The following is a 21,293-nucleotide window of genomic DNA, read 5'->3' as shown; positions in this document are numbered from 1 at the left end:
TCAAATAGTCTAGTAATTATTTTTATAACCTTTTGAAATTAAGTAACTAAAATGTAAGCTTATTAATAGTTTAGTAATATTAAGTATAATTTACCTAATGATTATATGAATTAACTGAATTAAACCCAAAATTTTAAATCATACTTTTTTTTTTGGTTAATTTACAATTACAGTGGAACTTTCATTTTCAAACGGTTGAACTTATTTTTTTTTAATGGAATTAAAACATCCCAATGACTATCCTCCAAATTTCCCACTTTCCACTATTTTATAAATGATTGCAAAGAGAAGGCAAAAATCATTTAGTGTTATCAAAAGTAGAAAATTGGGAGAGAAATGGGAGGAAAATTAGGGAAGGGATTTATGAAAGGAGGGAAAATAGAGGAAATAGAAGGAAAGAAATATGATCATGGGTTTTCTTCAGCTGAAGTAAACACACTGGCCGCCATAGCTGAAGCTTTGTTCCCTTCTTTGCCACCTTCTTCTTGTTGTTTTGAAAGACGAGAAAACCAGACAATAAGCAAAGCTGTTCGATCTTTCATGGAAACTTCTGCTTCTCAATCCCCATTCCCGGACGAGGTAAAAAAGATAAGCTTTTTTGGTTAAATTCTGGTTGTGGTCCTTGTAACTATGCTTGAATTTGAGATTTAATTTCTCTCTCTACTTTTGTAATGTCAATCGTACAAATAGTTAATGCCTTAGTTATATTTTGTTTAAAACAAGGTTGTTTGAACCAAATCGATTATATTGAGAATCGATCGATTTATTTAGTCGAATTAAATAAATTAATCGGATTGACTAGACCGATGAATCGGTGACCTGATCGGTCTGATCACCGGTTCAGTTCGGAAAATCTTGGTTTAAAACACTGTTTTCAGAAATGAATTGAATTAGTTGGTTGAACTGAAAATTGATTGAGGTATGGGTATAGAATAAGGGATTAGATTTGTTGAATCGGTAGTTGAACTGGTTTTTCTTTTCTCTCTCTAAATATATATTTTTCTATTTTATTAGTAATTTATTCAATTAAACTTCATAAACTCATCAGACCGATTCTAAAAAAAGTTGGTTTAAAATGCTTACGTAAATATTTTTTAAAATATACTTATTTTCAATGTATAATGCTAACATACAAGTGTAGGAAGGAATTTTTTTTTTAATTTATGTTGGCATTTTAATGGAATAGGAGGTCGGTGTCAAAGGGGTAGGTAGGGGTTCTGGTATCCCTTAAAATGAGATTTCTTTTTTACCTTTAAAATTTATGAAGTTCTAAGTTTGTGTATGGAAAATTGCACTTTAACGTTCCAAAATAATAAAAATTTTGAATTAATCTTTTAAAATAAAAAAGATATAAACTATTAAAATAATAAATTTACATTTTTAACTCTTATAAAAATATATAATTTAATTACGTCTTAAAAAATTGTTTTGGCTCCACCTTGTTAGGAATAGCGAGATTGAATTATACTAAATTTTAGAGTCTAAAACCTGAATTAAAAATGATATTTTTTAATAAAAAAATTATGTTTTCGAATTTAATATTTTATTTAATCATTTCAAGTATAAAATACCATAACTAGCTTACAAGTACAATTATTCATCAAGACATTTCCATCCTTCTTTGTTCCTTATTCATACGGTGAAATTGTATTATGATCCCTTTTAAAAACAAATCATAATTCACTTTAAGTCCTCAGAATAAAATTTTCGTCGTGTATGACGTTCTTATTGAAAACTCTTTCTTTTTTCTTTTGGGTAAGCTAAAATTTTGGTCTTATATCATGGTTTTTTTCACTTTGGTGTCTAAATTTTTTTGTCTCATTTTATTAGTTAAACTATTAATTTTGTCTCATTTTACTCCCAAAATTATCAACATCATGTGTCACTTTCTTATTGAAAACATTTTTCTTCTTTTGGGGTAAACTAAAATTTTTGCTTTATACCATGATTTGGCCCTTGAACTTTTTTTTTGTTTCAATTTGACACCTAAACTTTCTTTTTCTCATTTTGACACCTAAAACTATTAATTTCATCCTAATTTACCTAAAAAATTATCATTATCATTATCATGTGCCACATTATTATTTGATTTTTTTTTCTTTTGGAGTAAACTGAAACGAGAATGAAAATTTAAATATTAAAGTGGGAAAACGAAGGTACTTAAGTTTAAAATTTTTTACTTTAATTCCTGGAAATTTATAATTTTTATGATTTTACCCCTAAAATTTTCTTGTTCTTTTTCATTTCATTGCTTACATAAAAAAAGAAAAAAATGAGAATAAATTTCAAGATTTATTGGTTTAATTTTACAGGCAGCAGAGATGTTGTGGAAAAGATTATTCATTGAATGTGTGGTGGTAGTGAGAGTTGTATTGTTGTTGTTATCAACAAAAGTGGGAACTTTGTTGCTTTGCGGAAGCCATTGTTGGGGTAAGGAATGGCCGTACATTAATGGCTTCACGAGCATGCCATTAGCCAAAAGGGAACAAGTTTTACAAGCCTGGTTTAAGCATCGTTTCTTCACTCCCTTTAGGGTCGCTTTCCTCTACTTCAAAGTCGCCATTCTTTTCATCATCTTCTCACGGGTTAGTACTTTTTCGATTTAAAAATTCTATTCCCAGGCACTAATAATATTTTCAATCAAGGGTTAAAGATACAAATTTACCATTTATTTATTTTATAATTTTATATTTTTTAAAGGGATTAAATCATGATTTTATTATTTTTTTGGAAGGCTAAGACCCTTATGCGATTGGTGTGCCGTTGATTAGGCTGCTCGTATATAACGTAGCGTATTTTATTATCTTTATTTTACGAGGACAATCTAATTAAAATTTAGCATCTTATTATTTAATTACATAAAATATATTTTATTATTAAGTATATATTAAATTATTAATATATATATATAGCTGAGGGTAGTTGAGGGTAATTTAAAAATATAGCTGGAAATATATTTATATAATTATTTATTATTTTTATATAACATAAATTACCTAATATATATAAGAGAAAAGAAGTAATATATTATAAAATATAAATGAATAATGTGGGGTTAGGTTGAGACTTAAATATTGGAATTAATTTATTTTGAGCATAACATTTTCTGAACTCTCTCAATTTCGAGTCAGTTTTTCGAGCTTCAATGATTAGATGAAGTTTTTAAATTATAAGTTAATTTAATGGAAAAAAAATAAATTTTGACGTCTTAAAAATAAAGAATTTTAGATTAATCTTTTTAAAATATTAAAATAATAAATATATATAAAAATAAAATTATATTTCTGACTTTGTTTTTTAATATACGAACTGACACTCATATTGGAGATTGTGAAATCAAGTTCTAAAGGTAACAATTTGATCCTCAGGTGGATGAAAATGGTGAAAACCCAGCATGGGAAGCTATTGGGTATAACATAGACAAAGTTGAAAATGTTCCAAATGAAAGACCTCTTCAACAAGGAATTGTTGAAACAATGCATGTAATAGACTCCATTGATCTTCACAAATTACTAACAGAGAAAGGCCTTCAAGTTACACAATATCCCCACAAAAACGCCATCAAAATCAAATGCGACGCAGTAATAGTCGGTTCTGGGTGCGGTGGCGGGGTCGCGGCGGCGACGCTGGCTAGTTCGGGTCTGAAAGTGGTCGTTTTAGAAAAAGGAAGCTATTTCGGCCCGGCAGATTATTCCCCTTTCGAAGGTCCTTCAATGGAGAAACTATACGAATTAGGAGGTAGCCTACCGAGTATCGATGGACAATTCGCGATTCTCGCCGGCTCCACCGTAGGCGGTGGCTCAGCGGTTAACTGGTCAGCTTGTATAAAAACGCCGGAATCAGTTCTTAAAGAATGGACCGATGAGTGTAAAATCCCAGTTTTTGGGAGCAACGAATATGTTTCCGCCATGGATATCGTTTGTGAGAGAATCGGTGTGACAGAAGACTGTGAAGAAGAAGGGTTTCAAAATCTAGTTCTTTGTAAAGGGTGTAAAAATCTCGGCTTTGATATCGAAAAAGTGCCGCGAAATTCCTCCAGCCGCCATTACTGTGGATCTTGCGGCTTTGGTTGTAGAAGAGGGGACAAGAAAGGGACCGACAAGACATGGTTAGTGGATGCTGTTAACAATGGCACCGTCATTTTAACAGCCTGCAAAGCAGAAAAATTCATGTTGGAACAAAACACGACAATGATCAGTACGAGAAAGATGAAGTGTACGGGCGTTATTGCAACAACATTTAACAAAAACATTACGAAGAAACTACAAATAGAAGCTAAAGTAACAATATCAGCTTGTGGGGCACTTCATACGCCACTTTTGATGTATTCGAGCGGACTTAAAAACCCGAACATCGGCCGAAATCTCCGGCTCCACCCGGTTTTAATGTCTTGGGGTTATTTCCCGGATTCCGATTCCGACATCGAAGGTAAAGCTGTCGATGGTGGGATCATCACATCGGTTCATAAAGTGTTGGGACCAAACAACAATGTACAAGCCATTATTGAAACACCATCATTAGGACCAGGACAGTACACTGCTCTATGCCCTTGGGTATCCGGTTTGGACTTCAAACAAAGGATGTTAAAATTTTCAAGAACCGCTCATTTGATAACAATTGTGAAAGACAGAGGGTCCGGTGAAGTTCATATGGGGGGACGGGTAACGTACAAGTTCGATGCGACCGACCGAGAGAATCTCCGAGCCGGGTTGAGACGGTCGTTGAGGGTTTTGGTTGCGGCCGGTGCGGTCGAGGTCGGGACTCATCGTAGCGATGGGCAAAAGTTGAAGTGCAAAGGGGTGAGCAAAGAGGAGCTGGAGGAGTTTTTGGACACGGTTTTCTCGGTAGGTGGACCGTTGTTCGGGGGCGACAAATGGATGGTTCACACCACAGCGCACCAAATGGGGAGTTGTAAGATGGGGAGAAATGAAAAAGATGGGGGTGTTGATGAAAATGGGGAGAGTTGGGAAGCTGAAGGATTGTACGTTTTTGATGCAAGTGTGTTGCCTACTGCTATTGGTGTTAATCCTATGATTACTGTTATGTCTACTGCTTATTGTCTCTCTAAGAGAATAGCAGCTAAAATACAAAACTTATAGGGTTAAAATGTGTCATAAGTACTTACACTTTTCATAAATTTGGAATTTAATCCTTTTGTTTTTACTTTTAAGAATTTAATATCTCTATTAGATTTCAAAATTCATGTCTAATTATTCATAATATTAAAATTATTTTGTTAAATTTAGGTTTATTACAACATTATCTCTTAGTTATATTTTTTTCTTTAATTTCAAAATGTCACACAAAATTTTTTAACAAAATGTGTTTTAATAGGGTTAAGAATTTAACCTCAATTTAAAACCTGAAAATTTAAAGATTAAATTTTTAAAAAATATATATATAAAGACTAAATTCTAAATTTGTAAAGAGTAGAAGAATTTATAGTATATATTTTAACCAAATTATAGTGTTTTGAATTGGATTTAATCATTCACATTCGAACTGCATTATTCGGAAACGGGGATCGTCGAAAAACTGTCCAAATACATGATGATACAAATAAAATTAAATATACAAATTGATTATATTTTGTTTATGTGAAAATTTATCACTTTTAAATATATTTACAAAAAGAAATCTTAAAACTTTACCAAATATGTCAAATGGTTATAAAATAAAATTTATTTTATCAAAATAAAATTATAAAATTAAAATTAATATGAAAAAAAATCGAGAAATGAATTAAACCAAAACGAATCACGAGCAATTTGAAAAATTAAAAAAAAATTGACCGAATTGAATCCAATTTTTCCAATACGCTACATTGGGCAAGCAGGAGTCTTTCCCCCCTAAAGAAAAAGAAAATCTGTTTTTAATCTCTTTAAAAAATTGAAAATTTTAACATAAAAAAATTAGGTCAATATAATGTTTAAATTTATAATTTAATTCTGTCTCTTAAAAATGAAAAAACTTATAGTTTAATTTTTTTAGAATTTGTAAAATTTTAAGTTAAGGTAATGGTAAAATTATATTTGGTGTCATTAAAAAAATAATAATCCAATTCTAACCTCAATTTTTTTTAACTTCACCCTTATGTTAAGCACATACCACATATCTGAATCTCGTTACACTCAACTTTAGTTCAAGTAACCCTAAACTTTAAATTCTATATAAATTCTAATTCAATCATATCCATGAACAAGATTTAAATCGATAGATGATAAAAGTACTATGAATACCCTTGTAGTAGAAGCATTGCATTTTGCCCATCTACTAAAAAAATGAGTAAATTAGTCATTGTATGTTAAATAAAAAACAAAATGATCATTCTATTAAAATTTTCATCTATTTTTACAATTAAAAACTGATCACTGTATATCAGAATGAAGTACATGTTTCACACCAGTGTAATTGTTTGGTTATTTCGTCAATCAAGTCAGGTTTTAACAGTAAAAATAAATAAATTTAAAAAAAATCTAATTTTCTCCTTAAACAAATAAAATGCACTACTTTTATGGCCATATAAACCAAGAACATAATGATAGTCCAAAAAGACATATCCGGCCATTTAAGAGCTTATTACAAAAATAATGTCTTTATATAATATTATTAGCCTATAATAAATAATAATAGTATAATTACTATGTGTATATATATTATATGATTGCAGGCTTGAGACGGTAGATAATTTTGTTAAATTCTTTTATCCACCAAATGCCAATTCCAATATGCTACAAATTACAATGCATGGATCAAATTGTTAATCACCTAATTTGGTCTCTTGGCGTTTGAGAAAATTATTATGAACATCTTTCACCGCCCTCAGCCACCTAAGTGGTCGGCATCTCTTTGCGGTTGCGGAGGCGATATCGGAACCTGTAAGTTTACATATTTATCTTTCAAATACGATTGCATGAAACGAATTAAATTAAAATCGGATTTGGTTTTCAAAAATTTTTATTATCTTTTGAACTCGAAATGCAGGCTGCATAACATGCTGTCTCCCATGTGTCACCTTTGGCCAAATAGCTGAAATGGTTGATCAAGGACAAAGCAGTAAGAACATAATTGAGGGAGGTCGATTAGTTTTGAAATATTTTTTATTGGGAGTTGATACAACTCTCACTGGGTTGATATTTTTCTTAACTGCTTGAAGTTGTCCCAGGAAGTGGTGGATTCATCATCTATCATGCGAGTATTCGCACTCGGTAATGTTCAAATCCTTGCCCCTTAAATACAACAATGGGCAAGTATAGATAAAAGAATGATGAAGCCCGTATATTAAGAGTTATATTATATTTTGCTCATTCTACTTAAAATAAGTGTCAATTAGTCCTTGTTCATTAGATCAAAAAGTAAATTAGTTTTTCTATTAAAATTTTTATTTATTTTTATTGTTAAAAAATAGTCCTTGTACATCAACACGAGGTACATACGGCACACTACGTATCACTGTCTAGTTATTCCATTAGTCATGTCAGTTTTTTTATATAAATACAAGTAGATGAAATTATTAACAGAAAAGGTTAATTTGCTCATTTTTTTAGTATAAGAAGCAAAATACAATCTAACTCTTAATATAGGGCCTTCATGGTACTTTTACCACTAATTATGCTACCACTTGATCAAGTTATCAAGCGTGTATGCTCTGTCTCATTGGTAGATGGTAGTTCTTTCTAACAAGGCGTTCTTGCTCGATGAATCCACCACCTTCTTACATAGTTTCAGACTCTTTGTAGAGTTGGGAAACAAAACCTTGACTAGCTAGAATCAATACTAACCATTTGAGAGGTCATACAACTTCCAATAAACAACATTTTGAAGATTTTTTTAAATTGGCCTCTCCTCGACAAATTCCATTATCATATCTCATCGACCTCTTCGACAAACAGCCATTAATGGTGTGTCTAATACATAATTTTTTTTTGTTTTGTCTGAAAAACAGCTTGCGTGCAACAAGGTTGCATATATTGTGTATTGATGTTGTTTTCATGCCAATGCCTACTGTCGTGTGTTTATAGAGAGAAACTAAGAGCCAAATTCGGGTTGCCAGCTGAGCCATGCCATGATTGTTGTGTCCATTTTTGCTGTGAACCATGTGCTCTTTGTCAAGAACATGCTGAGCTCAAAGCTAGAGGCTTTGATCCTTCCGAAGGTTTGAATTTTTTTCTCTGCCTGATTTCATAAATACATGCTCTATGGGTAGGGTGAATATTTTAAAATTATTAGATTGTTTCGAGTTTAGTTCATTTCGTTTCATGTTTGAATTTTAAAATTATTAAATTTTGAGTCAAAATGTTTTAAGTTTAAATTCTTTCGAGTTTTTTGTTCCAATTGTTTTAAGTTTAGATTAGTTTTGAATTAGGATCTATTTTGAATTGAAGTTAATTCAATTTTAGATTGATAGGTATAATACTCAAACCTATCAAATTGGGCCGAAATGAGCCTTAACAAGTAAAATTATTTAGTAATCAAATTTGTTTGACAAGCAAATCTAGGATCGGGTAAGAAAAATCGAGAAATCAAAAATTGTCTAACAAATGTGTTTGGATGATTTATGGAACACCAGTTTAAAAATCACAATTATCCAAAATGAACCAAATTTTCCTTTTATTAAATTAAATTTATAAATAATTTTAATTTTTGTAATGTAAAAATTAATATTTTATATTAAAATAGTGAAAATAACTTAAAATTTTTAATCTAAAAATATTTTTCAAAAAACTTTAAAACTTTACTAAAAAATATCTAAAAAGTTATAGAATAAAAACTAATTTTATTTTTAAAAAATCCAAATCCCCAAATTAATATACAAAATCGAAAATCGAAAATCGTAAAATCTCAAAAACTTAACCAAATTCAACCTTAATGCAAATGTATATATTGCAGGTTGGAAAGGACCAGCAACTGCTCCACCAAGCATGCCTCCTACAATGAAGAGATGATCAGCACTAGTTATCAAAGAAGATTACATCAATTTCTTAATTACATATTTACATCATTATTAAATCATATTTATCTTTTGATGAATAAATGTAACCTCTTTTAAGGCCAAGCACTTCGACTGTTGAAGAATTTTATATTTTATATTTTTAGTTTTTAATTTTATTTTGGTTGTATGTCTTTGTTTTAATTATGTATATGCGATTATTGAGTCGATGAATAAAGAGCACTCGTTTAAAGGTATAGTTTATTTGGATTTTAAATTTAAGCTAAAACTCCTATTATATGGTTAAAGATGTTCAGGGTCGAATCGGATCGAATCCATCAGTAATATTAATATCATACATAGGTGTTTAAGCTCGACTCATACTAAAATATGGACCTCAAATATTTACTAAATTTATTAATATTTATAATTAATTGACCTAAAGCTCACTTATATTACTTTTTAAAATATATTAATTATATTTTTCGAGTTAATTATATTTTTTTCTACAACCAATCTATTGAATCTAACATATTTGTCTATTCCCTCTTAAATATTGGATGAGTTCATTGACATGCGATGGTAATATTTTATTAGAAATTATATCACAGGTATATGTATATGGAAATAATAGATTTAGAATACAAATGTGTGTTTAACAATAATAAATAATAAATAATGAAACGTATGATTTGAAATTAATTAATCATAATAACACATGAAATACGTACAATATTAAAATAAAAAATTAGATTAATTTATGAGTAAAACGAAATTTAAACACATAAATACATCTAGATAAATAATACTAAATGCACTACAGTTATTTTAAAATAAAAAGGTTAAAATACCCTTGAATAATATGACTCATTTTAATTAAGGAAGGAAGGATATTTTCATGATTTCTTAACCGAATTGGTACCCGGTTAATTTATGACACCAACTCATTCAGGGTTTTTATTAATAGTATAGATATTTTGCCCAAATCTAACTCGACCCAAAATATGGATCTAAAATGTTACTTAAGCCACTAATATTTCTCAATGATTAATCCAAACTCATTTTAAGTTTACCTATATTAATTTTTCTTTAAAAAATTTATTATTTTTAATTTAACATTTGATGCCTTAATTTTTTATTTTATTAAAATCTTAAATATAGACAACTTAGCATTTTGCTAATATAAAAACATGATAGGCTTAGGCTTCGAATTTGAAGCTCAAACTTGATCCATATTTTTAACAACTCCAATTTTTTTTATTTAAGTCTATTTTTCAAACATTTATTTTTGTCTAAATTTTTTTATATTTTGAATAAATATTCAAACTTAAACGAGTAACCTAACCAGTGAACAAATTTACTTTAGACTTGAATAGGCAACACAACTCGTGTACAAATTTACATGTAGTCATCATGGTTTGAAAATCAAACTAATGGTCAAAACAATCAAATTATTGATTTTCAATTCCACGTTCAATTTAATTTTAATTAAATAATTTTTTAAAAATTCATAAAAATTTTAAAATAAATTCTACCAATTTTTACCTCCAATTCAATCGATTTCTAACGATTGACGCAAAAATCGATTTAATCTTTCTAGTCAGACGGAAACATTTCTCAACCCCACCGATATAATCCTAGTCGTGCATTTCTAAGCCACCATTTTTCACAATCCTTTTTCTTAAACAATTAAAGCAAATTGAGACCAAAAGTTACTTTAAACAATGAAAAAAAGTTAAACTCTGCTGTTAGTCCCTATGTTTTACAAAATTTATAAATTTAATCCTTATATTTTAATTTAGTTACCTTTTAGTCTCTATACTTTTCAAATTTTAAAGTTTAAATTATCACCAAATAATAGTTATTAAATTAATTAAATTCACTTTTGTTATTTCCAAAATTTGTTACGAAAAATATATTATTATATGTAACTTATTATTTTCACATAATACTCACTAAAAATCTTGTTAATAGATTAATTACTGTTATTTGCGCTAATATTAAAATTTTAAAATTCAATAAGGACTTAAAATGATCCAATTGAAAAATATAGACTGAATCTACAATCGTACACATTCTAGTAATAGAATTTAACCAAACATATTTAACTGCTACTATTCGAGTTAGGACTAAAATTTCAAAATTCAAAAAGTGCATGGACTAAAATTGACCAATTTGAAAAGTAAAAAAACTAAAATTGATTAAATTAAAAGTACATGGACTAAATCCACAGCATTCACAAAGTACATAGACTAGTAGCCAAATTTAACCAAGAAAAAACACGTGCTTGAAAGACTTTGACCAAAGAGAAAATGGTAGCCATCGCATGTGTAACTTAAACGCAACTACCCAGCAACTAATGCCTCCCAAGCTGTCGTTTTTATAACAGATCCCCTTCCCCTTCCCCTTCCCCTTCCCCTTCCCATTCTCGTACTCTGTCATGTCCTAAAAAATCTCAAATCCAAAAACTCCATTAAAAAACCCTCTCTTGTCACATTCTTAACAAAAACAAAGCCTTTTAAGCAGATTTTTATTTTTATTTTTCTGTTTCACCATGTCTGATATTGCCCAAGAAGCTTGGAGAAAATACCTTATTCAACTTCAAGTTCACCCTCTTAGAACCAAGGTAAATAACAAAAAATATCTCTTTTTGATCAGTACCCATGTTTTCAAAATGATTACTTTATTAGACTCTTGCTTCAATTTTGATCAATGGGTGTTTGCTTGATTTTTTTTATTTGATTTTTTTGGGGGGTGATTTTGCAGGCAATTACAGCTGGGTGTTTAGCTGGTTGTAGTGATTTAATAGCTCAAAAGATTTCTGGGGTGAAAAGGATTCAATTGAGAAGATTGGTTCTCATCATGGTATGGAGTTGACTTTTTTTTTCTTTTTTGCTCTCTATGTGTTTGATGTTTGGATGCCAAGAAAATTGGGAGAGGAAAAGAAAATGAAGAAACAGAAATTGAATTCTCCCTTTGCAGCTTTATGGATTTGCATATTCAGGACCATTTGGACACTTCCTTCATAAAGTGATGGATATCATTTTCAGGGGAAAGAAAGGAAGTAAAACTGTTGCAAAGAAGGTAAAAAAGGGTTAATATAACTTTTAGTCCCTGAGCTTGGAAATTAAGTCCATTTTAGTGCTTGCATTTTTTTTTTGTTCACTTTGATACTTCAACTTAACAACTATGTCCATCCAAGTTCAAGACCGAAATACACCTACAAAGTGGACCAGAAAAAATATAGGTATCAAAGTGGACTTGATTATCAAATTCAGGGTCTAAAAGTCATATTAACCAAAAAAAACACGATGCTCATATTGTCTTTCACTTCATTACCTAATTCCCGGATTTTCATTTTTTACTGTTTAATTTTTCTTGGAAAATTCGAATTATTCCTTTTTGTTTTCCTTTAGGTGTTGTTGGAACAGATGACTTCTTCACCTTGGAACAATTTTTTCTTCATGATGTATTATGGATTAGTGGTTGAAGGTATGTTTCATCCTTCGTATTATCGATTCGTGCTTGATTCATATTTGTACATAAATACGGGAATATAATCTTAATTACACACAAAAAAGGTTTTGAAAAAACAAACGAATATATCCATATCTTACGTTTACACTTGATATTGTTCAAAATGCTTTACGGTATTAAATTGAAAAAGAGACCCCAAATCCGAATAACATAGATATAACCAAACATATGTGACACATTTCAAATCCGAATAATTGATGATATTTATTATGTTATTGTTTTTTTCAGGAAGACCATGGGGTTTAGTGAGGAGTAAAGTTAGAAAGGATTACCCTAGTGTTCAGTTGACTGCTTGGAGGGTATATGGGAATAGATACTCAAATTTGAGATAAGTGTTAGATACGGGTATATATCTAATACGAGTATGTTGATGTTTTTGACTTGCAGTTTTGGCCTATAGTTGGGTGGATAAACTACCAGTACATGCCTCTGCAGTTCCGGGTTTTGTTTCACAGTTTCGTCGCCTCGTGCTGGTGAGCCCTTTTCTTCCTCATTCTCTCATATTTTTCTTCCGTTTATTGCCTTGGAACTTAATGTCGGGTACGTATTTGTATCCCCGACACAAGTATATGCAATTTTCTTTTGAAAGTTTTCCGTATAATTGGAAGATTATAGACTCTTGTATTACGAGTCGGATTGCATTTTGTCTCCTTTATTAAAAGGATGGGCAAATTAATCTCTGTAAGTTATACCAAAGAGCAAACTAGCATCAACTTCTACTATTAAAAACTAGTTTTTGTATATCAGCCTGAGATACACATTGTTATTTTGTCAGCTGCAGCAGTTTTTAATGGTAAAAATAGATGTAACTTTTAATAGAATAACATGTATGCTCTTTAATTTATCCTATAATGACTAATTTTTTCATTTTTTAATAAAAAAGGCACAATACTGTATGACTCTTAGTACATGAGTGTCCATAATACTTTTATCGAAAATCATATCTCATATTTATTTTCTTGGTATGAATGTGTCAAAAGAAATGAAAAGTCCGAATAATATAAGTTTTTTCTTGCTAATATTTCAGGGCCATCTTCCTCAACCTAAAAGCAAGATCATCAGTTGCAATCAAGGCGGCGTAGACTTTCTCTTATAGCTTGTTTGTTTGGAGGTTGCTTATGATTTAGCTTTGCAAGGGTGTTTAAGATTTCATTGTTGTTGGATTCTAAAATAGGCTTTTGATTATGTGGTTGTTTTAGACTATTTGATTTTCATTTTCTTTTATATATCAAAAGAAGGTATTAGTTCGGAGATGTGGAAAATTCGCAAGATTTTTGTAGCATCGGATTCTTAATGATGTCAAGTTAATTTTCTTGCTTCCGCTCTAATCACTTAGATGAAAATGCTTGAAGCTTTTCAAAATCTAATCCATAATCTACTCAATCAATTTGATTAGTTTGAACAGTTTGTTTAATTGAAAAGTAACTCAAAATATTTTTTTATATCAATTAATTTTTTTAGTTAATTTTATCAAATAAATTTAATTAAAATATGTCAAAATTAATTTAAATGATAAAGGTTTTAAAAGGTGTGACATATTCAAGGACCCACTTAAAAAATTCTGAATAACTTGATTTTATAAGTGAATTTTTTAAGTTATAATAGGTTAATTCACTAGATATACAAGCCATAATTTAAACTAATATCAAATCATTTACTTTTTTAAGTAAATACAACTCATAAAATTAATTATTTTCTCATCAGTCACAAAAAAAAATATTTACATATTCTGTATTATACAGTAAAAGGACCAACCTTTACCTAAGCACATGAACTAGAGATTACTTCAAAGCCAATGCAAACCTTTGAGCAAGTGTATAGTAAAGATTTCGTATTAAAAGAAAAATTGTATTTTATTTTTTATTTAAAAACGAGGATCAACGAGTAATTTAGTTATTTATGCTAAAAAATATACCCATTTGTATTGCTATAACCGAATCATGACACATGACGTACTATGTGTATACCTCATGTTGATGTATATGACTAATTTTTAACAGTAAAAATGGATCAAATTTTTAACAGAATGACCAGTTTGCTATTTAATCTAATGTACAAAAATTAATTTACTCTTTTTTCTAGTAGAGAGAGTGATAAGTAATCGAACTCTTAATATAAAAATCGCTATGATGTTTTAATTAAATACTATTCTTAAAAATATTAATTAAGTTGATATATCGAATCAATTATATGTAAATTTAGTTAAGAAATAATAAAAATTATTTTTACAAGATAAATTATATGATTATGAAGGTTATTTTTATATAATAAAAATCTTATATAATAAACCCTAACCTAGAAAACTATTATTCTCAAAGCTTTAACTTTATTATTTTAAATAATTTTATTTTTCATAAATGTGCAATTATCTAATATAAATAAAAACAAAACAACACTTACGTCGAATTAAAGAGAAAAAAACATAGATTAACTAACATTACCCAAGAAGAAAAACTCACAATCAGTCTCGAAAAAGATAGGGATAATCGGATGCATAAGAGTACAAACTTCAATTACGTGGATATGAATTTTCATCCAATCACATATCGCCACGTCATATCAAATTTTTTGGGGAATCTCCTTTTTCTTTTTCACATCTTGATCCACCTTGAAAGTTGAGTAGGGTTAACGATTCCCAGAATGTGGGTCCCATCGTCCTTCAAAATTCTCGCCACGTCAGCATAACTTTGGCTCTCTTTCTTAAGATTCCTCGGTTCAGTTTCCAGCTTAACAACCGGTTTTCTCGGTCCAGCCAGTGAGCCGATTACTGGAACAGCCTCTGATCGAGCCGGATCGAATTTTTGACCCAACAACGTACCTCTCGTCAAGAACTCATGCGCCATGTAACCAGCTAAAAGCTGGTTAGAACAATTAGAGGAGGGTAGAGGTTTAGGACCGGTATAAACCGGTGATTGAACCGGCATTGACGGTTTAAATGAATAAAAAGGTTCTCTCTCTTTACGCTTTCTTGAGATCCCAGGTGTCAAAATACTATGCGGGTGATGACTCATTTTCATGCCACGTCAGAAGAGGGTTAATTCCGTTAAACCATCGTAATGTAAGGGCAAAAACGTTAAATGAGAAAATTGATATTTTTCACCCTCTTCACTTATCGTTTTTGGGTAGAACTGTCAAATCAACTTTATCAATAAGCAAGCGGAAACGTACAAATTGATAAAATGACAAATTAGCCAAAATGCCCAACGTTAAAATTAAAAAAATTATCAATAAAATTAAAAAAACTGGAAAACATACATTTTCATAACAAAAGCCAAATTCATTAAATCAAAATTTTTAAAGAACATATTTTAAGAAAAGGGACAGATTTTGGAGATGAAAAACAAGCGGTGCTAACCCAAAGAGAGTTTTAAAAATCTGGGTGTACGGACGGCGGAAAAGCGGTGGAGCCGCCGGCTGGTGGCGGAGGAAAACGGTGGAAGAATCTAAAATAACAGCAAAATACAGGCAGGCGAAAGAAAAGAGGGAAAAAGAAAAGAGAGAAAAACAAGAGGAAAATACCACAACAAAATGAGTGATCAAAAATAATAAAAACATTATATGATTGGGGTTTTTTTTGAAACTATCCTTTGCTTTAGAGAAAATGACGGCAATGCCATTATTGGGCTTCTGAAATGACGGAAATACCTGCCTTTCTTTCAAATAAGATTGTTTCTTTTTGGTTAAATTGTGCTAGTAATCCTTGTACTATATGTAAATTATGAATTTCGTTCATGTACTTTGATTTGATCATTTTTAATTCTTGTACTTTTTCAAATTTTAGAATTCTAATCTTAACTAAACAGTGGATATTAAATATGTTTAATTAAATTTTGTTATTTCTAAATTTTTATGCAGTAAATATATTATCACATGCGTAGTGTCATGTTAGCTTACTCTTCTTACATAATATTCAAAGAAAAGCCACATTTATTTTAGATAATGAATTTGATTGCTATTATTCGAGTCAAGATTAAAATTTAAAAAATTGAGAAGCATAGGAATTAAAAATGATCAATTTTGAGAACACTGACTAAATCTATGACTTCCGAGACTAATACCAAAATTTGACCTAATAGATTTAATTGTTACCTTTTGGTTCAAGGTTAAAATTTTAAATTTTTAAAATTATAGAGATTGAAATTGATCAACTCAAAAAGTTCAGTGATTAAAATTAATTAAATTAGAATGCAGTGACTAAATCTACAATTATACATAATATAGGGATTAACAACAAATTTTAATCATTTTCTTTTCCTCCTCTAATGAAGTTTCAATTAAGGTTGATAAATTTGCTATTGTGCTCCTTAATTTAATTTACTTTTTAATTTAAATAAGATGTTGACTTATATCAATGGTTTATTTAAATATAGATTAAATTTAAAGATTTATTGTTTAATATAATTTTTGAAGATAAAAAATTTTACATAATTGAAAAATAAAAGCAAAATATACAAGAACTTATCCATAAAGTGCTTTTGTAATGGAGATAGAAAATATGTGAAGATAATGCATAAAGAATGGCTAAGGAATCAACATCAATGCCACTATTAAATTGGAGACTTGACTTTGGGTTGAGTTAAATTATAGTTATCTGTATCGAAAATTTACTAAAGACTCGATTTAGAGAAAGGTTTTAAAATTTTTAAATTATAAATTTGTATAAATCGATTGGATGGGTTAAAAAAATAATTCAACTAATTTTTAATAATTTATTTAATTAAATCGGTCAGACCGATGATTAATCAATTTGATCGTCGATTTTTGATCCCAAAAATCTTGGGCTAAATTTATTTATGAGCAGAGCGGAATTAGGTTTTTATTTTAAAATTTTGTATATTTAAAGTTAAATTCTATTATATTTTTTGATTATTCGATTTTATGATTTATATATTTGTCACATTAATATATAATAAAAAAATTATTTAATTTAAATCACTTGGCGCATCAACAAATCTTATTTGAAACATGATAGTAATATATTTTACTACAAAGATTAAATAACTTTGAATTATACATATTTTATAAATGGTTGGTTTAATAAATTTAAAGTTGTTGCTTTCATTATATAATTTTATTATTAATATCATGCTTATTTTTTCTTATGTGACACCACAATAATTTAAAACCAAGTTATCTATATCGTTATAGTTAATCTAAAATAATTAAAAAAATATATTAAAAATGGGTTGAATTGTTGTTGTTTTTTTGCAGATCGAGTCTTAGCTCGATTGACATGAGTATTGTTGTCAATGTAGGAAGACATGGATTCGAGTGTGATGAAGTGTATTATCCTCCTATTTATAGGTTAGGGAGGAGTTAAAATCAGAACCTATTAAAAAAAATTATTTAAAATCACCAATGATCAAATGACCTTGGTTTATCACAATAATCATTAAAGTACCTATAAAATAATATCTTAAAATTACTTTATTAATAAAATGTATATTTTTTATTCGGTTAAATTATAAATCAATTAATGGTATTTTATTTAAAGGGTGAATATGAAAAGTCATTAACATAATTAATACCAATTAATAATATTAATTATTGTGGAGCTTTTGTACCAAAACGAAACTTGTGGAATTTCTATGCTCATTGCCTCAAATTCCACATGGTTTCCTTTTTGCTTTTGGACCATTTTATTCATCTTTTCAATTTCATATTTATTTTTTTAGTCAAGTTAAAGTAATGGAGACATATGAACCTACTTCCAAAAAACCACAATTTGTGAGGACAAATATTAAAAGAATTATGAGCAAAAATTGCCATATATAACCATTTTTTTCCTTATAAAAAAAGTTATAATATGAGGGGGTTTTAAATCAATTAAGTTATTAACTAATTAAAGTTTTTAGAGTATGATGATAAATTTTTTCCCCATATCTTAAAACACACAGTTTTTTTTTTTGTAACATTAAGGATTAATTCCAAAAAATAAGAAAAAAATGAAAATTATTATATTTGATTTGTGAGTATTTTTATTTTTTTTATATTTTCGATCAAATTTGATTTATAAATTTATTCATTTTTGAATTTTTAAGTGAAAGTATTATAAAGAAAAACAAAATTAAAAAAATTAAATTACACAATGTATAAATATTAAAGATTATATTTTTTTAGAACCAATACCAAATTGACATAATGCATAATGTTAAAAGTTAAAGTTGTTATTATACTAATTTTAAAAATTGTGAAGTTATTATCTTCCCGTTAGTAATTTAACAATCGATAACTAATAATTTAATAACTATTGATGTAGTTTATCCAAAATATGGAAAACATAAAATAAAATAAAAGAAAAATATATACATATCTCTTTACTTAATAGCTAATACTATAAAACTTTTAGTCTTTGTGAAGGCCTTTGTCATTGATAAAAGCCCAGCAGAATATTGGGTCTGAAGGGCCCATTCATTAATTGTCATAGCAAAGGACTATAGAGTCCAGCAGTGCCACCCAAGACTATCATAGCACCAACTTACCTGGCCCTATAGTATTCGACTATTGGCTTGTGACCTCTAATGTACTAATATTGACTTACCACACGACACCTTAGGACAGGGGATGGCTTTTATGTATAAAGCTGAGAAATTGAGGGAGAGGAATAATCAAGGTTATTTGAATCAAATTGGATTAGTTAGATTGAGAATTATTTGAGGTATTTTAGTTTGGAGAAAGACACTGAATCGATTGATCTAAGAATTAATATAAATTGATTGGACCGAAAAAGAAAAAATTGGTTGAATTGGATTTTTAATATATAATTTTTATTTTTATAAATTTTTAAATAATTTATTTAATTGAACTGAAAAAATAAATTAAACTACCATTCTCTTCCTTCGTCAAATCGAAATACCCCATATTCAACAACTCTTCACCCTATCCTAAAGAAAAATAAACCAAACACCTTAACCACTTCTATTTCTTATGAACACTACTCTTGAAATGTATTCATTAAAAATCAAAATTTGGTGCATTCAGTACATTCTAGATATTTGTATATTTGGATATATTACAAAGTTTTAAGAGTTGGATCCAATCTGTTACATTAAAATGATACCAACTCCTACTGCCACACTGTGACGGTGGTGGAACGCCGACGCCAAAGGTTGAAGCGTGGGCCTATCAAGTAGGGGCACCATTAAATCAGTCAAAAGTCAGAGGCTAATTATTTGATTTACACATACCATGTAGACACAGCGTTGAGAAAACCCATTCAACACCCCCCCCTTTTTTCCCAAAAGAAAATACTTTTAAAATTGACATATGTCAAATAGCAAGTATTTAAATATCGAATCTATTAGATTAACAATTTTTAATTTTATCTGTTTATATGATTAATTAAATAAATTATTAAAATTTTAATAAATTAAAAAAATTGGTTAATCTATTAGTCAATCAATTTTTTAACTTGATTGTTCTTGAATCAATCGGTCAAATTTTTTATTTTGAACAGACACCTAAACCAATTCTTGATCTAACGAGTTTGATTATGAAAAGAATGCCAAATAATTAAATCAAAATACTATTTATATTATTTCATTTTGGTTTGAAATCAGCTTGTAATGATACAAATGGTATCAATACAATACCGATCCTATGTTTGTGTTGCTAAAGTTAAATGATAAGGTTGATCTATTTTTTGGTCCGTGAACTTTACAATTAGATTCACTTTGATACTTGTATTTATTTCTTTTATCTATTTTGGTATTTAAAATTTGACAATCAGACATATTTTGGGTATTAAATTTAGATTCCATCAATATTTGATAACGTGATACTTTGAGGTTGTACTACGTTACCAAACATTTACATTTTTCAAACTTAAGGACCAAAATGAACATAATTATCAAATTTTAAATATCAAAATGAACTTAATTAACAAATTTAAGAACCAAAAATTACATTAACCCGAAATCATACTTACATGTCTAATGTTGATTAAGAAATTTCCTTTCTAAATTTTTTTTAATACGTATTTGATTATGATGTAATGCATTGGTCTCTTGTTTTCCACAATCAATCATGTATGAAAATTTATACAAAATTTAAATAAAATAAATTCATGAAATAATACCTTTTTTTATAACATTATTAAAATAAACTAAATAAATCCAAATTAATTTTCTTAATAATCTTAAACCTCTCATAAAAAAATCTTAAATTCAAATCAAAACAAATTTATAAATAATCTGACCTATAAAATCCTTGCATTAAATTATTGTCGTGGGTGAACATAGGACATATTTGCAATTACTTTAAAATCAAGAAACTATTTTTTTTAAAAAAAAATCTTTTTTGAAGAAAAAACATTCAACTACTAATATTTTCTCTTTTTAGCTACTTATCTGTTTATTTTAAGAAAGATTATAAATGCAATGACAAATAAATTATTAAGCAAAAATAAAGAAAAAAACTCTAACACCAATAGCAATAAATTTGCCTATCTACCAAGCACATGGATATTATCAATGATGCATGCATTTTCAACAGCAATGTTTATGTACTTTTGGATTTTTTTTTTATTTTGATTTTTTTAGAAAAAAATAGATTAATTAATTAGTTATTACCTTTCATTTTCAATTTTCTTAATTTTCAAAGGGGGTTGGTTGAAGTTGGACCCATGCATGTGCATATTAAATCTAAATAAGCCTATAGTATTCTTTTTAATCATTTTTGGATATAGAGATAGTTTTGAATTCGAATATCATGGAATATGTTTGTTTTTTCAATAAAAAGTATTCATTATTTAAAAATTAACGTTTATATAGTTTAAATCTGGAATCGTGATTTTTTTTTTAAATTTTTGAAAATTCTTATTAGATTT

General features: G+C 28.7%; 4 protein-coding genes across 4 annotated transcripts; 3 read left to right on the top strand and 1 right to left on the bottom strand.

Moving 5' to 3' along the window:
- Nucleotides 1-244: 244 nt before the first annotated feature.
- Nucleotides 245-5,163, top strand: LOC107929126 (long-chain-alcohol oxidase FAO1). Its single transcript, XM_016860476.2, has 3 exons — nucleotides 245-579; nucleotides 2,313-2,585; nucleotides 3,369-5,163. Exons 1-3 carry the CDS (start codon nucleotides 337-339, stop codon nucleotides 5,097-5,099), a joined length of 2,247 nt encoding a protein of 748 aa, XP_016715965.2. The 5' UTR covers nucleotides 245-336; the 3' UTR covers nucleotides 5,100-5,163.
- Nucleotides 5,164-6,785: 1,622 nt separating this feature from the next.
- On the top strand, nucleotides 6,786-9,191 carry LOC107929127 (cell number regulator 2). The gene is made up of 4 exons (XM_016860477.2): nucleotides 6,786-6,878; nucleotides 6,985-7,056; nucleotides 7,946-8,155; nucleotides 8,890-9,191. The coding sequence occupies exons 1-4, from the start codon at nucleotides 6,803-6,805 to the stop codon at nucleotides 8,943-8,945; spliced, it is 414 nt and encodes a 137-aa protein (XP_016715966.2). The 5' UTR covers nucleotides 6,786-6,802; the 3' UTR covers nucleotides 8,946-9,191.
- Nucleotides 9,192-11,272: 2,081 nt separating this feature from the next.
- On the top strand, nucleotides 11,273-13,719 carry LOC121206377 (peroxisomal membrane protein PMP22). Its single transcript, XM_041077277.1, has 7 exons — nucleotides 11,273-11,555; nucleotides 11,696-11,794; nucleotides 11,912-12,013; nucleotides 12,346-12,421; nucleotides 12,695-12,765; nucleotides 12,854-12,939; nucleotides 13,494-13,719. The coding sequence occupies exons 1-7, from the start codon at nucleotides 11,484-11,486 to the stop codon at nucleotides 13,546-13,548; spliced, it is 561 nt and encodes a 186-aa protein (XP_040933211.1). The 5' UTR covers nucleotides 11,273-11,483; the 3' UTR covers nucleotides 13,549-13,719.
- Nucleotides 13,720-14,872: 1,153 nt separating this feature from the next.
- On the bottom strand, nucleotides 14,873-16,064 carry LOC121206375 (uncharacterized). Its single transcript, XM_041077276.1, has one exon. It carries the CDS (start codon nucleotides 15,481-15,483, stop codon nucleotides 15,058-15,060), a length of 426 nt encoding a protein of 141 aa, XP_040933210.1. The 5' UTR covers nucleotides 15,484-16,064; the 3' UTR covers nucleotides 14,873-15,057.
- Between the last annotated feature and the right edge of the window lie 5,229 nt (nucleotides 16,065-21,293).

Source organism: Gossypium hirsutum, chromosome A09, assembly GCF_007990345.1.
Source record: "Gossypium hirsutum isolate 1008001.06 chromosome A09, Gossypium_hirsutum_v2.1, whole genome shotgun sequence".
Classification (NCBI taxonomy): Eukaryota; Viridiplantae; Streptophyta; class Magnoliopsida; order Malvales; family Malvaceae; genus Gossypium; species Gossypium hirsutum.
The sequence above is the reverse complement of the archived record's forward strand: the minus strand, read 5'-3'. Positions and strand labels throughout refer to the sequence as shown.

Excerpts from the sequence above, each read along its gene's own strand:
- LOC107929126 (XM_016860476.2), top strand. The coding sequence starts at position 337 with ATGGGAGGAAAATTAGGGAAGGGATTTATGAAAGGAGGGAAAATAGAG. Across the intron at positions 580-2,312 it reads AATCCCCATTCCCGGACGAG|GCAGCAGAGATGTTGTGGAA; the intron begins GTAAAAAAGATA and ends TTAATTTTACAG. Across the intron at positions 2,586-3,368 it reads TTTTCATCATCTTCTCACGG|GTGGATGAAAATGGTGAAAA; the intron begins GTTAGTACTTTT and ends TTTGATCCTCAG.
- LOC107929127 (XM_016860477.2), top strand. The coding sequence starts at position 6,803 with ATGAACATCTTTCACCGCCCTCAGCCACCTAAGTGGTCGGCATCTCTT. Across the intron at positions 6,879-6,984 it reads CGGAGGCGATATCGGAACCT|GCTGCATAACATGCTGTCTC; the intron begins GTAAGTTTACAT and ends CTCGAAATGCAG. Across the intron at positions 8,156-8,889 it reads AGGCTTTGATCCTTCCGAAG|GTTGGAAAGGACCAGCAACT; the intron begins GTTTGAATTTTT and ends TATATATTGCAG.
- LOC121206377 (XM_041077277.1), top strand. The coding sequence starts at position 11,484 with ATGTCTGATATTGCCCAAGAAGCTTGGAGAAAATACCTTATTCAACTT. Across the intron at positions 12,422-12,694 it reads TTATGGATTAGTGGTTGAAG|GAAGACCATGGGGTTTAGTG; the intron begins GTATGTTTCATC and ends TGTTTTTTTCAG. Across the intron at positions 12,766-12,853 it reads TTCAGTTGACTGCTTGGAGG|TTTTGGCCTATAGTTGGGTG; the intron begins GTATATGGGAAT and ends TTTGACTTGCAG.
- LOC121206375 (XM_041077276.1), bottom strand. The coding sequence starts at position 15,483 with ATGAAAATGAGTCATCACCCGCATAGTATTTTGACACCTGGGATCTCA.